Below are 12,059 nucleotides of genomic sequence, written 5' to 3' on the forward strand. Positions count from 1 at the left end.
ATTACAAATTTTACGAATAATTTTATTACGAAAGTGTGTCTTTTTGTCAGCTAGCTTTTCACAGTCAATACGTTAAACTGATTTTGACGTGGTAGTAAGATACATACGTATATCGTACATCTGGGGACGGCCCTGAAACATACTAAGAATTTGTCCCGGAAAATCAAAGTTTCCACGAAATTTTAAAACCTTAATCCACGTGGAAAACGTTGTGGGTGTCATCTATTTAGTACAGAACAGCTAGCACCCTGCCCACGGATATAAACTACTTTTTATCCCGAAAAATCAAAGAGCTCGCAAAGGATTTATAAAACATAAATCCACACAGACTAGACATCATCCATCCATCATCCAGTATTATTATAAATACGAAAATGTTCTTGTTATTTAGCAGAGACAAAACTTATCGACGTTATTTTTTGCATGGATACAGTTTAAGACACGGGATGACAGAAGCCTAGAGTGACATAGGAATAGTGTGACATGGATACAATCAAAGAGAGAGAGAGTGAGAGTTTATCTCAGGAAATCTAAAACTTCCACGAGATTTTAAAAAACCTAAATCCACGCCGACGAAGTCATGGACATCACCTAGATATATCTATAAATTATTTTTTTATTTCGAATAATACAACAACAAAAGTAAACTTTTTTTTTTTTACGTTTCAATACAGGTGTGCCATATTTTCATGGCGATACGTGTATTCGCGCTTTATGAGCATTACACAACTAACGGCGACTATACTTTGTTTTCGAAGTCTAGTAATAAATACTGTAAATATTACTAATTTTGGTAAGTATTACAATATTATTGTAAAATTGTGGTATGATGTCAGTAATAGTGCGGCTCCACTATCGGGATTCGGCAAAGGATTCAAGTTCGGGCTACGACAGTCCAGCATTGGCCACGTCATGAACAACTGGTCACACTATTCGGGATACGGTGAATGTTTTGTGTTTGTTGGCAATTTTTTAAATAACTTTGGCAGATTATCCAGCCAGCAGACGTAATATTCTGTGACAGCGAATAGTCCTCCCTATGACGTATAAGATATATCCAGGAAAACAAAGAATTCTGACGGAATTTTCTTTAGCACCAACCGTTTGAGTTAGCGAGAATGTGTTGAAAGATACATTTGCTGGCATATTCGCGATTTCACAAATTATTTGCTGAATGTGCTGTTGATGGAGCCCATGGACGAGAGAAATCTCCTCCGTGATGGAGCCGAACCAAAAAGGGATTCTACTGAGTATGGGGTAACTATAAAGTATGTCATGATGTCTGATGTATTTTTTTCCTACTAGGGAAAATGCACTTACGCACAAAAGCGGGTAATGTGGGACTCACTGGCACTGCCAAAGGAACCCACTACACCACCCCAAACCCAGCAGCACAGTCCGCGTCAGGTATGAGGCGTCTCAGGATCCCGGCGGGGTGAACGTAAAACGTTGCAGTAGCGACAGCAACGCGACTGTTCATTTGCTGTCTCTCTTCTTTTTCTTCTTATTTTGCTCAGTGGCTATTGCTGTCTCTCTCTAGCCACTGTTACGTGTGACGTTTGACAGCAATGATCGCAAGATTTACGCCTGTCGCAAACCTGTCGCGGGATACGTAATCACCCCTCGGGTATCGGATGCAACTGAGACGTCGCGCGCGACGTTGAACCGGCACAGGTTTCCACCTATTTCCTAGGCGGGAGAAATTGAGCATGATGTCTCCTTCTTCTCCCCTGTCTTTTTCTACGGAGCGGCATCAGCGTCAAGCTCTCTTTCCCGCTCCGTGGCCTCCTTCAGCGTTAATGTCATGACTAATGACGCAACAGACGCTCCTAGAGTTTTAAAGATTTCTTTGATCATACTTCACAGAGTAAAATGCAATTTCATTTCAGCATACTTTTCTTTCTACATCTCAATGTTCATAACGAGCATTGCCTTTATGCAGTTATCTACTAAATGGAGTTATCTGACGAGACAACTGGAATCTGCGGAACTCAACGAATACATAGACCCTTGTATCGAATACAAATGCAATTTTGCCGTCATAGTTATGGTTGGGCTCGCAATTGGTAAGAATTTATTTAATATCGTTCGATTGAACACTGAAAACACGTCCTAAACGCTGTGAAGTTTTTGATGAAATGCTAAAAAAATACTACCCATAAACACTTCCCATAAATGCGAAAATGTTTTTTGTTGGTTTATTGGTTTGTCCGTCTATCACGTAGCAACAGATTAATGGACGAAAGTGTTTTTTGCATGCATACTTGCATCCTGAAGGTGGACGTAGGATACTTTTGTTTCGGAAAATCAAAATTTTCACTGGATTTTTAAAACCTAAATTCACGCGGACGAAGTTGCAGAGATCACCTAGTTTTACATAATCTGGATACAACTTTACACAATAATATAACTTTACTAGCTGATGCCCGTGACTTCGTTCGCGTTGAATTAGGTTTTTTAAAATCCCGTGGAAACTCGATTTTCTGGGATAAAAAGTAGCCTATGTCACTCCAGGTCTTTGTCTATACCCATGCAAAAAATCACGTTAATCTGTTGCACCGTTGCGACGTGATTGAAGGACAAACCAACAAACAAACACACTTTTGCATTTATAATAGGTATGGGTACTGATTATGTGGCAATAGGTTTGGGACTGATTTTTGGGACTGCACCGCACTACGCATTTGATTTGCAAAAATAACTTTTTTTTTCCAGTGGAACATGCAATGTCTATATTAGTGAAATTTGCAGCTGTCCAAGATTGTGTGACGAACAGTACTAGCGCCTTACAACCATTTATAAAACATAATTTTTATTGGATCTACGCCATCCAGCATGCACCGTACTCGGAAGGTTTTGCAATTTATTTAATGGCATGTACCAGCTTTGAATATCTTCACATATTTTCACCTTGGGAGTATTCGCATCTTTTTCTCACCAATGTAATAAGAAGAGGACAGACAAGCTTAATTTAATTTAAAACTAGCTCATACCCGCCACTTCGTCCGCGTGGACTACACAAATTTCAAACACCTATTTCCCCCCTTAAGGGTTGATCTTTCAAAAATCCTTTCTTAGCGGATGCCTCCGTCATAATAGCTATCTGCATGCAAAATTTCAGCCCGATCCGTCCAGTAGTTTGAGCTGTATGTTGATAGATCAGTCAGTCAATCAGTCACTTTTTCCTTTTATGTAGGTATTTAGATTGTCAAACCTTGTGACTTTACGCGCTAGTCTAGCATTCTAAAATTGAGATTTTTTTAAAATCTCGTAATCAGATAGGCATACCTACTCTTATCGGAGCCAGTCCCTAAATTAACCAGGTGTATCTCATAATTTTCTAATAAGTATTATTTTGTTATTAACAGGTCCAGAACTACTTAATAACAATGATTTGGAGTTATGTACACTTATTCGTTATTTGCATAAGCATGTATCTGACATCTATTTTGGTACAGATAAACAAAGTTATTCTATCTCGAGAAGGACAAGTAAGTAGATTCATGAATTACTGAAACAAAAAATTAAATTCGCACACTGCGGTAGATACTCCGGAAAATAGAACATCCTGTACAGACGCGTGTGATGACGGCTAACCGCCTGCACACTACGCGCTCTAACAATACTTACGGCGAGCGAACCACCGCGTACTTGGTTCCGCGATTCATAAATGAACTACCTCCAACGCTGATTAAAAAAATAGATATTAAAAACATTAAGTATAAATTAAAAGAATATTTTTTAGCAAAGTTAGATGGCTGAGTCTTTTGTGTCTATGTAGATTATATAATTATTTATATTAGTGCTAATCCTAATCACCTAATAAACCTTAAATTTAATAAACCTACTCACGATTATAATATGTTACATACTTACGTGATTCTTCGCGTTATATACCTACTGTAGATTATTTCTTTTAAGTAATTAGTTAATAGGTATCTTCGTTGCAGATAGGCACCGAGGACAAACCTCTGTGGTTTTTTTCGGTGTTTTTAGTTTAAGCTTTTATTTGTATGTATTTTTATTTGATAATAAATTAAAAAAAAAAAAAAAAACTTAATATGTTAAACGAAAATTTTGAAAATCGGCGTTTTATAATAAACTAACTGATCCGTCCGGCTTCATTCGGTTAGTATAATTAATTGATGTAGCTACTTTATTCATAACTACCTGCCCAGGCGAACTTCGTTCCGCCTAACAGTCGATTGTTGACCTAGAATCATGAAATTTGGCAGGTAGGTCTGTACATCTTATAGCTGACATCTGGGGAAAAATCTGAAAACCGTGAATTTAGGGTTACACAAAAAAAATTAAATTGTGGTCATGAACTAATAACTAGTATTTTCAACTTTCGAAGTGAAATAACTATATCAAGTGGGGTATCATATGAAAGGCCTTCACCTGTACATTCTAAAACAGATTTTTATTTATTTTTATGCATCATATTTTTTGAATTATCGTGCAAAATGTCGAAAAAATATAACGACTGTAGTACGGCACCCTCATTGCGCGAGCCCGACTCGCACTTGGCCGGTTTTTATAATATTCCTTGAAGTACGAGGATGGTTCTTACCAACCTTATTCCGAACCAGTGGTAGATGCATTCGACTATTCGTAAGTACTTGTAAAAGTTTATTGAAATAAAAAAGATTTTTATTTATTTATTAATTTATTGACGGAGAGAAAAATTTAAAAATTTCCTGAAGAAGAATCGACTGTTAGGGTGTACGAAGTTCGCCGGGCCAGCTAGTTTGTATATAGATTTATGTTTAAATGAATTCAAATTTCCTGAAATAAATGACTATTTATTTATTTATTTAATACTCCACTGTCCGTCCGTCAGTCTGGCTGTCACTAACCTGTATCTCATGAACCGTGATAGTTAGAAAGTTAAAATTTTCACAGATGATGTATTCTGTTGCCGTTATAACAAACAAATAAAAATCATTTTATTTTGCTAGCTTCCTAGTAACAGCCTGTATTTTGTAGGTCTAGGACATTGAGCTCGAAATTCTTAGAGTTAATACATAACTCTAAGAATTTCGTATTAACGAAATACGAAATATTTACGAGTAACAGTAGTTACTGTATTTTTTAAAAACTTAGTACTAACTTAAGATTATAATAGCAATACTTAATATTTATTTTGAACAAAATATTTCAGTATTTACCGGCTAGCTATTGGAGGAAATTACGCGTCGACTACAGTCGCGTTACGCGATTGGTGCGTTGCTTCGATGACTCTATCAACAATATTGTATTGATTTCCTTCGCAAATAGCATGTTCTTTTCGTGCTTGAAACTTTACTATGTTATATCGTAAGTTGTTATTACAGTATATATTATAATAGCAAACGACTGCCGCCAAAATAATAGTATCGACCAAAATACTTTGCTTCTAAATTAAATGATATATACGGGGGCTTGTTATAGGGTTAGAGTGAGGTACTTAAAAAGCTGTGATAGCCTAGTGGTTAAAACGTTCGCCTTCTAATCGGAGGTCGGGGGTTCGATCCCGGGCACGTACCTCCAAATTTTCGGAGTTATGTGCGTTTTAAGTAATTAAAATATCACTTGCTTTAACGGTGTTGGAACATCGTGAGGAAACCTGCATGCCTGAGAGGTCTCCATAATATTTTCAAAGGTGTGTGAAGTCTATCATGCCTAATATGTTTCGCAGAGTTTTATTTTCTAATATTTATTTCATTTTCTTGAGTAAGAGCTTTTCAAGTAGTTTTGCCATAATAGGTAACAAATGAATAGGCCTATATTCATGGGGCGGTTCTCCTGGGTTTAGCTATCATAATGACCTCGCGGTACCTTCCCACAGTTTAGGCACGTAGGTACCTACTTGTACGCGACAGGTCGACATGGCAATCGGGGTGGGGACCCACACACCCCCGGCGTCAACCCGGTGCGGGATAGCGTATGTGACGTCCCCCCGCCTCATACCCCGATTGCCATGTCAACCTATCGGGAACTATACCTACTTGATAATAAGCTTAGTAAAATTATGGCTTACCTTGGAGGATTTAATATAATAAAACATTTTTTTATGTATAAAATTATAGTCTGGACGCAATGCCTGTGTTGTTTTTTTATTTAACTAAATAAGTAAGTAGTTTTTGTACTTAATTGTTATTTTTTACAGAAATGGTTTTCGTGTACAACGATGTTATCACTATCCTAACTACGACGAAAAGGATTCTAATAATTCTACTGGGTTAGTAGTTACTTATACTACAAGTTGATGCTCGCGACTTCGTCCGCGTGGATTGAAGGCTCTTAAAAATCCCGTGGGAACTCTTTGATTTTCCGGTGTAAAAAGTAGCTTTGTCACTCTCCGGTCTTCAGTACGCTTGGTATAAGATTTTACGTCTTACCAAATGTTGCTAGAATTCGAGAGTCAAAACACAATACCGTCAAAGTAAAATGAACCTAAAGAGCCTTGAATTGAAGTCAAAAATTCAAAGCCACTGATTTTAATTTCGCAACGTTTCCGCTTGGAGCGCTGGCTGTAGATGTGTAGACAAACTTGAGCTTTAAACGTTTTTTTTTACATTTTTTTACATTTATATTGTTATTCAATTCAATTTTAATATCTAATGTAATCTGCTTCATATTGTGTGTATATTGTTATGGGTTGTATTTTCATTGCCTGAAATAAAATTATTTTATTTATTTAATTATTTAAAACAAGGCTGTTAAGATCCAGTTTACTATAATGCGGAAGTTTTTCGCCACTCGAATACTATCAACGTTGGTGAGAACTGAGACATAAAATCGCGTACAAAGCCTACAAGTTTGTAACTTTAATTATTCTATCCATGCAATAAATCACGCCGATCTGTTGTTTGTTTGTGTAGGCATTCCGAACCAGTGGTAGATGCATCCGACTATTCGAAAGTACTTGTCAAAGTTTATTTGAATAAAAAAGATTTTTATTTATTTACCTATTTATTTATTTATTCGGTGCCGCGTGAATGATCGACAAACCAATTAACAAACACACTTTTGCATTTATAATATTTAAGTAGTAGTCTATTCCCGCGACTTTGTCCGCCCGGACTATACAAATTGCAAACCTCTATTTTACCCCCTTGTGGGTTGAATTTTCAAAAATTCTTTCTTAGCGGACGCCAAACTGGTTTCATTAGAAAGGCAATAATTTGAAGATGGTTTTAGAGATGGCACACGCCGGGTATCCGCTAGTAACTTATTATTTTCAGATTCTTATACAACTACCTATCGATTATGTTTAATATAAGTTCCCTGGTAATTGTGCTGCTGCGATTCTTGACAGCAGCTCTCATCGCCGCTAAGGTTCACTCTGCGTCGCTGGTGGTTGCACCGGTGCTGTACAGTGTGCCGTCACCAACATTCTGCACTGAGGTAACAAAATATTACATTACCATCCATTAAGGTGACGCAGTACGCTCGACCTAACCTGTTTGCTTTTCACTTGACATTGTATGAGAAAGGTGAGAAGCAAGATGATTTTCACTGAAATCAAGGGTTTAGGAAAAGTATTTTTGAGAAAAAAAACACTAAATGTGTGTTTGCAGAATAAAGATATTCCAACTAATGAATAAATACACTATGTCTAGTGTTAAATTGTTTTGGAATTTTCATATCCCTAATCTTATTTATTTACGCCGAAAGTTGTCATAAATTTAGTGTTAAAATAGGAATCTTTTGAGGCTCGTAACTTTAAAATCTATATTTTTTTCAATGTTTAATATATCAATAAACCTAGATAATGGCAAGACGAACCGATATAATACTTAGTTTTGGGCATACAACATCAAATAATGTAGTAATTACCCTCCTACGTTTGTATGAAGAAAGCATCGATCTGAGCCCACTTAATGGCACTCTTTATTCTTTATTTTCATTCATGTCTTACATCATAAAATATAATATTATAATATTAAAACACGAAGCCCCGTCAGGGCATTGCAAAATATAACATTGCTACATTACATATAAACCATAATATTATTTATCCTACATCTCTACATAGTATAAAACGAAGTCGCTTCCCGCTGTCTGTATGTATGAACGCGTAGATCTTTTAAACTACGCAACGGATTTTAATACGGTTTTCACCAATAGATAGAGTGATTCAAGAGAAAGGCTTATAGGTATAGTTTGATATTGGGTTGTGTTAATTTATTGTAATATGACGATATTTGAACAGAATGTCGGCTTCATCGAAAATTAAAAAAATATTACGCGCAACAAAACGAGATGGAGGCGGCGGTGGTCATGTTTATAATATTAGTATGGAAGTATGGATTATTAATCACTCCTCACTGACACCACATTGGTATCTACATTGCACCTTGTATTAGGAAGCTTCCCCTCTATAGGGATCTACTCGTGTGCTGAAGTGACGAGCCCTGTAGTGCAGCGCAGCGCAGCTCATGTGCGTACAGACCTTAGCCTAAAATTACATTGAAATAAAGTTGGAGGGATCGGCTTCACGGAACCCAGCTATTATAAACAAGCTTTCAGTTCACGTATTTTTCCAGATTCAAAGATTTATTGAACAAATACACGGGAATACGGTTGCACTAACTGGCCTCAATTTCTTCTATGTCAATAAAGAACTCATTTTAACTGTAAGTTTTTATTGGAGTTTTTCTTGGTCCACTAGCAATAAAATTTACAGAAGCCAGCGGTCATTATCATGAAAATATGAATTACACGATGCAAGTATTAATGTATTAAGTATTGATATAATTTAAACTCCTGTACCTACATATTTAACTATTTTAATTTTACCTGCTGTTAATCTGTCAAGTTACGTCATTAAGTAGTACGTTATTAAGTCTGTCTGTTATTAAGTTAATCTATACTCTTAATCTGTTAAGTTAGTGCATGTTAGTTTACAAGTAAAGTTTCACCTGTAATTGACGACCATACTGTTTATTGTATATATTTAAATGTGCGGTCTTTTATGTATGGAAGTTGTCGGTGTTAAATAAATTTAAAAAAAAAAAAAAAAAAGTATCGTACAAGTGACTTGCCCGAGCTGACTTCTGCTAACTTTATTCCTAGTGGATACTTGGCCTTTGAATAATAGCGGGTTCACATTATTCCAGTAGCACTCCAGTTCACACGATTCAATCAAGCGCTGGGTTGTCTGTGTTTTAATTTCATACTGATAACAATAGATACGGCTTGAATCCCCCTTAGTAGATAACCTATAATGCCCGCGACTTCGTCCTCGTGGCATTAGGTTTTTAAAAATCCCGTGAAAACTCTTTGATTTTCCGGGATAAAAAGTGGTCCAGCTTTATCTATACCCATGCAAAAAATCACGTCAATCCGTTGCACCGTTGCGACTTGATTGAAAGACAAACCAACAAACAAACACACTTTCGCATTTATAATAATGGCACTGATGATGCTAATACAATTACAGTCCAGCGCTAGAATAAATTAAACTATTGGACTACGCACACTGAACGCAATTATTCGGTTGAGCCATCTACTCGATGGGTTGAGCTGTCATTTGTACCTACTGAGAGGAGGAACTTGAAATAATGTGAACACGGCATAAACTTTTTTGTTTTCTAAACCACATTATTGTTTCAGATAGTTGCAACTATCGTGACTTACGAACTTGTTTTGCTGCAATTCGCAAAGAATTAATTCATTATTATAATGAAAATCGAATACTATTTACGTATCTGAAAGAAACAATACAATAAATTATAAGTAAAGAAAGAAAGAAAGTATATTTATTTGCATAATTTGCATAATTATTGAGGATGTGATTATGTCAAGTTCTGTTAACCAGTTCAAGAATAGATTGGACAAACATTTGGAAAACTCAAAGCACTTGTGATATAGACGCATCAGCGAAAGCTGCTTAGTCTATTAAAATAATAATTGTGCCACACAATACAATAATTATTTTAAAGTATGAGTTTCGCTGGCTCTCTGTCGCTCAGAACAAATATCTGTTCCGTCATAACCATTGATGTTGGAAGAGGGCGTTCGTCACGACGTTACTTACGGCGACGCAACAGACGCCTTGTTGCAATAAAATATAATATCATAGTCAATATCATTCGAGACAGTTATCAAGACCGATTATTATTCCGAATTTAATCGTAAACATACACATCGAATACAGATAGGGAATTTGTTATCTAAATATATAAAAGGAAAAGGTGCCTGTACTGACTGACTGACTGATCTATCAACGCACAGCTGAAACTACTGGACGGATCGGGCTGAAATGAAATTTCGCGTACAGATAGTTATTATGATGTAGGCATCCGCTAAGAAAGGATTTTTGAAAATTCAATCTCTAAGGGGGTGAAATAGGAGTTTGAAATTTGTATAGTCCACGCGGATGAAGTCGCGAGCATAAGCTAGTTTACTTATAAGCTTGTATGACTCAGATACATTACTTATATTATAGTGGCCACTGTTGAGAAGGGACCATCCATTAGCTATAGATTAGTACGTTAATGGACCAAGTAATACTCGAGTAAGATAACAGTACACACATTATCTACTTTACACCTACACAATACACAGTAAGATCATAAGCTCTTAAATTGTTTTTGTTTTAGGAGAGATTATAGGGTAAACTTGAAAGTTCTCCATAATGTTCTCTGATGTTCTGTTCACGACTCTGAAGTCGTGTGGTCCTTTTTCATTCTGGGAAGAGACCCGTGCTCAGTCTACTGAGCACTACGGCTCACTAGAGCCACCAATGGATTGATGATGATGATGATGATGATGATGATGATGATGATAGGCTAGGGGATGATATAGCCTAATGGTTAATCGTTAATACGTCATTCTCCTATTCGAAGGATCCGGGGTTCCATTTCGGACTTCCGTTTTAAGTAACTAAAAAAAAGGAAAATAAAAAAAATGAAAAAAAGGAAAATATCGTAAGAAAACCTCTCATTGTAAGGAAAGTTCTCCATAAAATTCTGTGAAATTCTGTGTGAAGTCCGCCAAACCGCACTTGGCTATCAAACTTGCGAAATTGAGCCCATGTCACTTTGAAACTGCATCATGATCAACCCATCACCGGCTCACTACAGAGCACAGGTCTCCTCTCAGAGTGAGAAGGGCTTTTGGCCATTATTGGCCATTATTTGAAACTAGATATTTTACAAAAATCTGGTATACCACAGATGTAGATACATACCTATTAGTTTCTAGAACACAGTTTCTAAAAAAAATTAAACAACAGTTTCTAAAGCTGAAGTGGCAATGGGCAGGGTACATAGTTCGAAAAACCGATAGACGTTGGGGTCCCAAGGTGCTAGAATGACGACCTTACAGTGGAATATCCAGTGTTGGAAGACCCCCCCATCAAACGAGTCGCAGAAGACTGGATTCAAGCAAGAATGAGTCAAGTGGAAGTTCCTATGAGAGACCTATGTCCAGTTGTGGACGTCTATCGGTTGATAATGATGATCAATCAATAAATCAAATTATTTATTGCTTATTTGGGTTTACAGTAGAGGTGTCAAATACAGGTTCATGTGTGTATCACAATATTATCACGTGTTACAGACAAATATTTAATAATTATTAACGTTACATTATTTTGTTACAAAAAAAAAATTGCTTGAACCGTGAGGCGCAAGCAGAAAAATGGGTGCAATCGATTTTCGACCTTATTGACATACGTCAGAAAACAGCATTTTAGCAATCTATGAATTATACTGAGCAAGAATATGACAAAAAACAACTTTCTCATAACCGTCAATAAGGTCGAGATTTGCTTGCACCGATTTCACCATGAGGCGCAAGCAGATAAATGGGTGCAAGCGATTTCCGACCTTATTGACATAGGGAACAACATTTTAACAATCTATGAATGATACCTACTGAACAAGAATATGACAAAAAACAACTTTCTCATAACCGTCAATAAGGTCGAGAACTAGGGTATAGCTTGTATTTAACTCGATTGATTTAAATTTTAAATTTTACTCTTAATAGGTACCCAATGCATACCTTCGCGACAGGTCGAAATGGCAATCGGGGAGGGAATGCCCCGCACACCCGCACGGCCC

At 36.7% G+C, this 12,059-nt stretch overlaps 1 protein-coding gene across 1 annotated transcript; it reads left to right on the forward strand.

The window, feature by feature from the left end:
• Positions 1–3,383: 3,383 nt before the first annotated feature.
• LOC138402287 (gustatory receptor for sugar taste 64f-like) lies at positions 3,384–9,660 on the forward strand. The gene is made up of 6 exons (XM_069498427.1): positions 3,384–3,491; positions 5,165–5,319; positions 6,152–6,223; positions 7,230–7,392; positions 8,535–8,624; positions 9,604–9,660. The coding sequence occupies exons 1-6, from the start codon at positions 3,390–3,392 to the stop codon at positions 9,658–9,660; spliced, it is 639 nt and encodes a 212-aa protein (XP_069354528.1). The 5' UTR covers positions 3,384–3,389.
• Positions 9,661–12,059: the final 2,399 nt, after the last annotated feature.

This window comes from Maniola hyperantus, chromosome 4 (assembly GCF_902806685.2).
Source record: "Maniola hyperantus chromosome 4, iAphHyp1.2, whole genome shotgun sequence".
In the NCBI taxonomy this organism is placed as follows: domain Eukaryota; kingdom Metazoa; phylum Arthropoda; class Insecta; order Lepidoptera; family Nymphalidae; genus Maniola; species Maniola hyperantus.

Bases quoted from the DNA above. Each gene is read 5' to 3' on its own strand.
- LOC138402287 (XM_069498427.1), top strand. From the start codon at position 3,390: ATGATTTGGAGTTATGTACACTTATTCGTTATTTGCATAAGCATGTAT. The intron at 3,492-5,164 runs GTAAGTAGATTC...AAAATATTTCAG, and splicing joins TTCTATCTCGAGAAGGACAA to TATTTACCGGCTAGCTATTG. The intron at 8,625-9,603 runs GTAAGTTTTTAT...TTATTGTTTCAG, and splicing joins ATAAAGAACTCATTTTAACT to ATAGTTGCAACTATCGTGAC.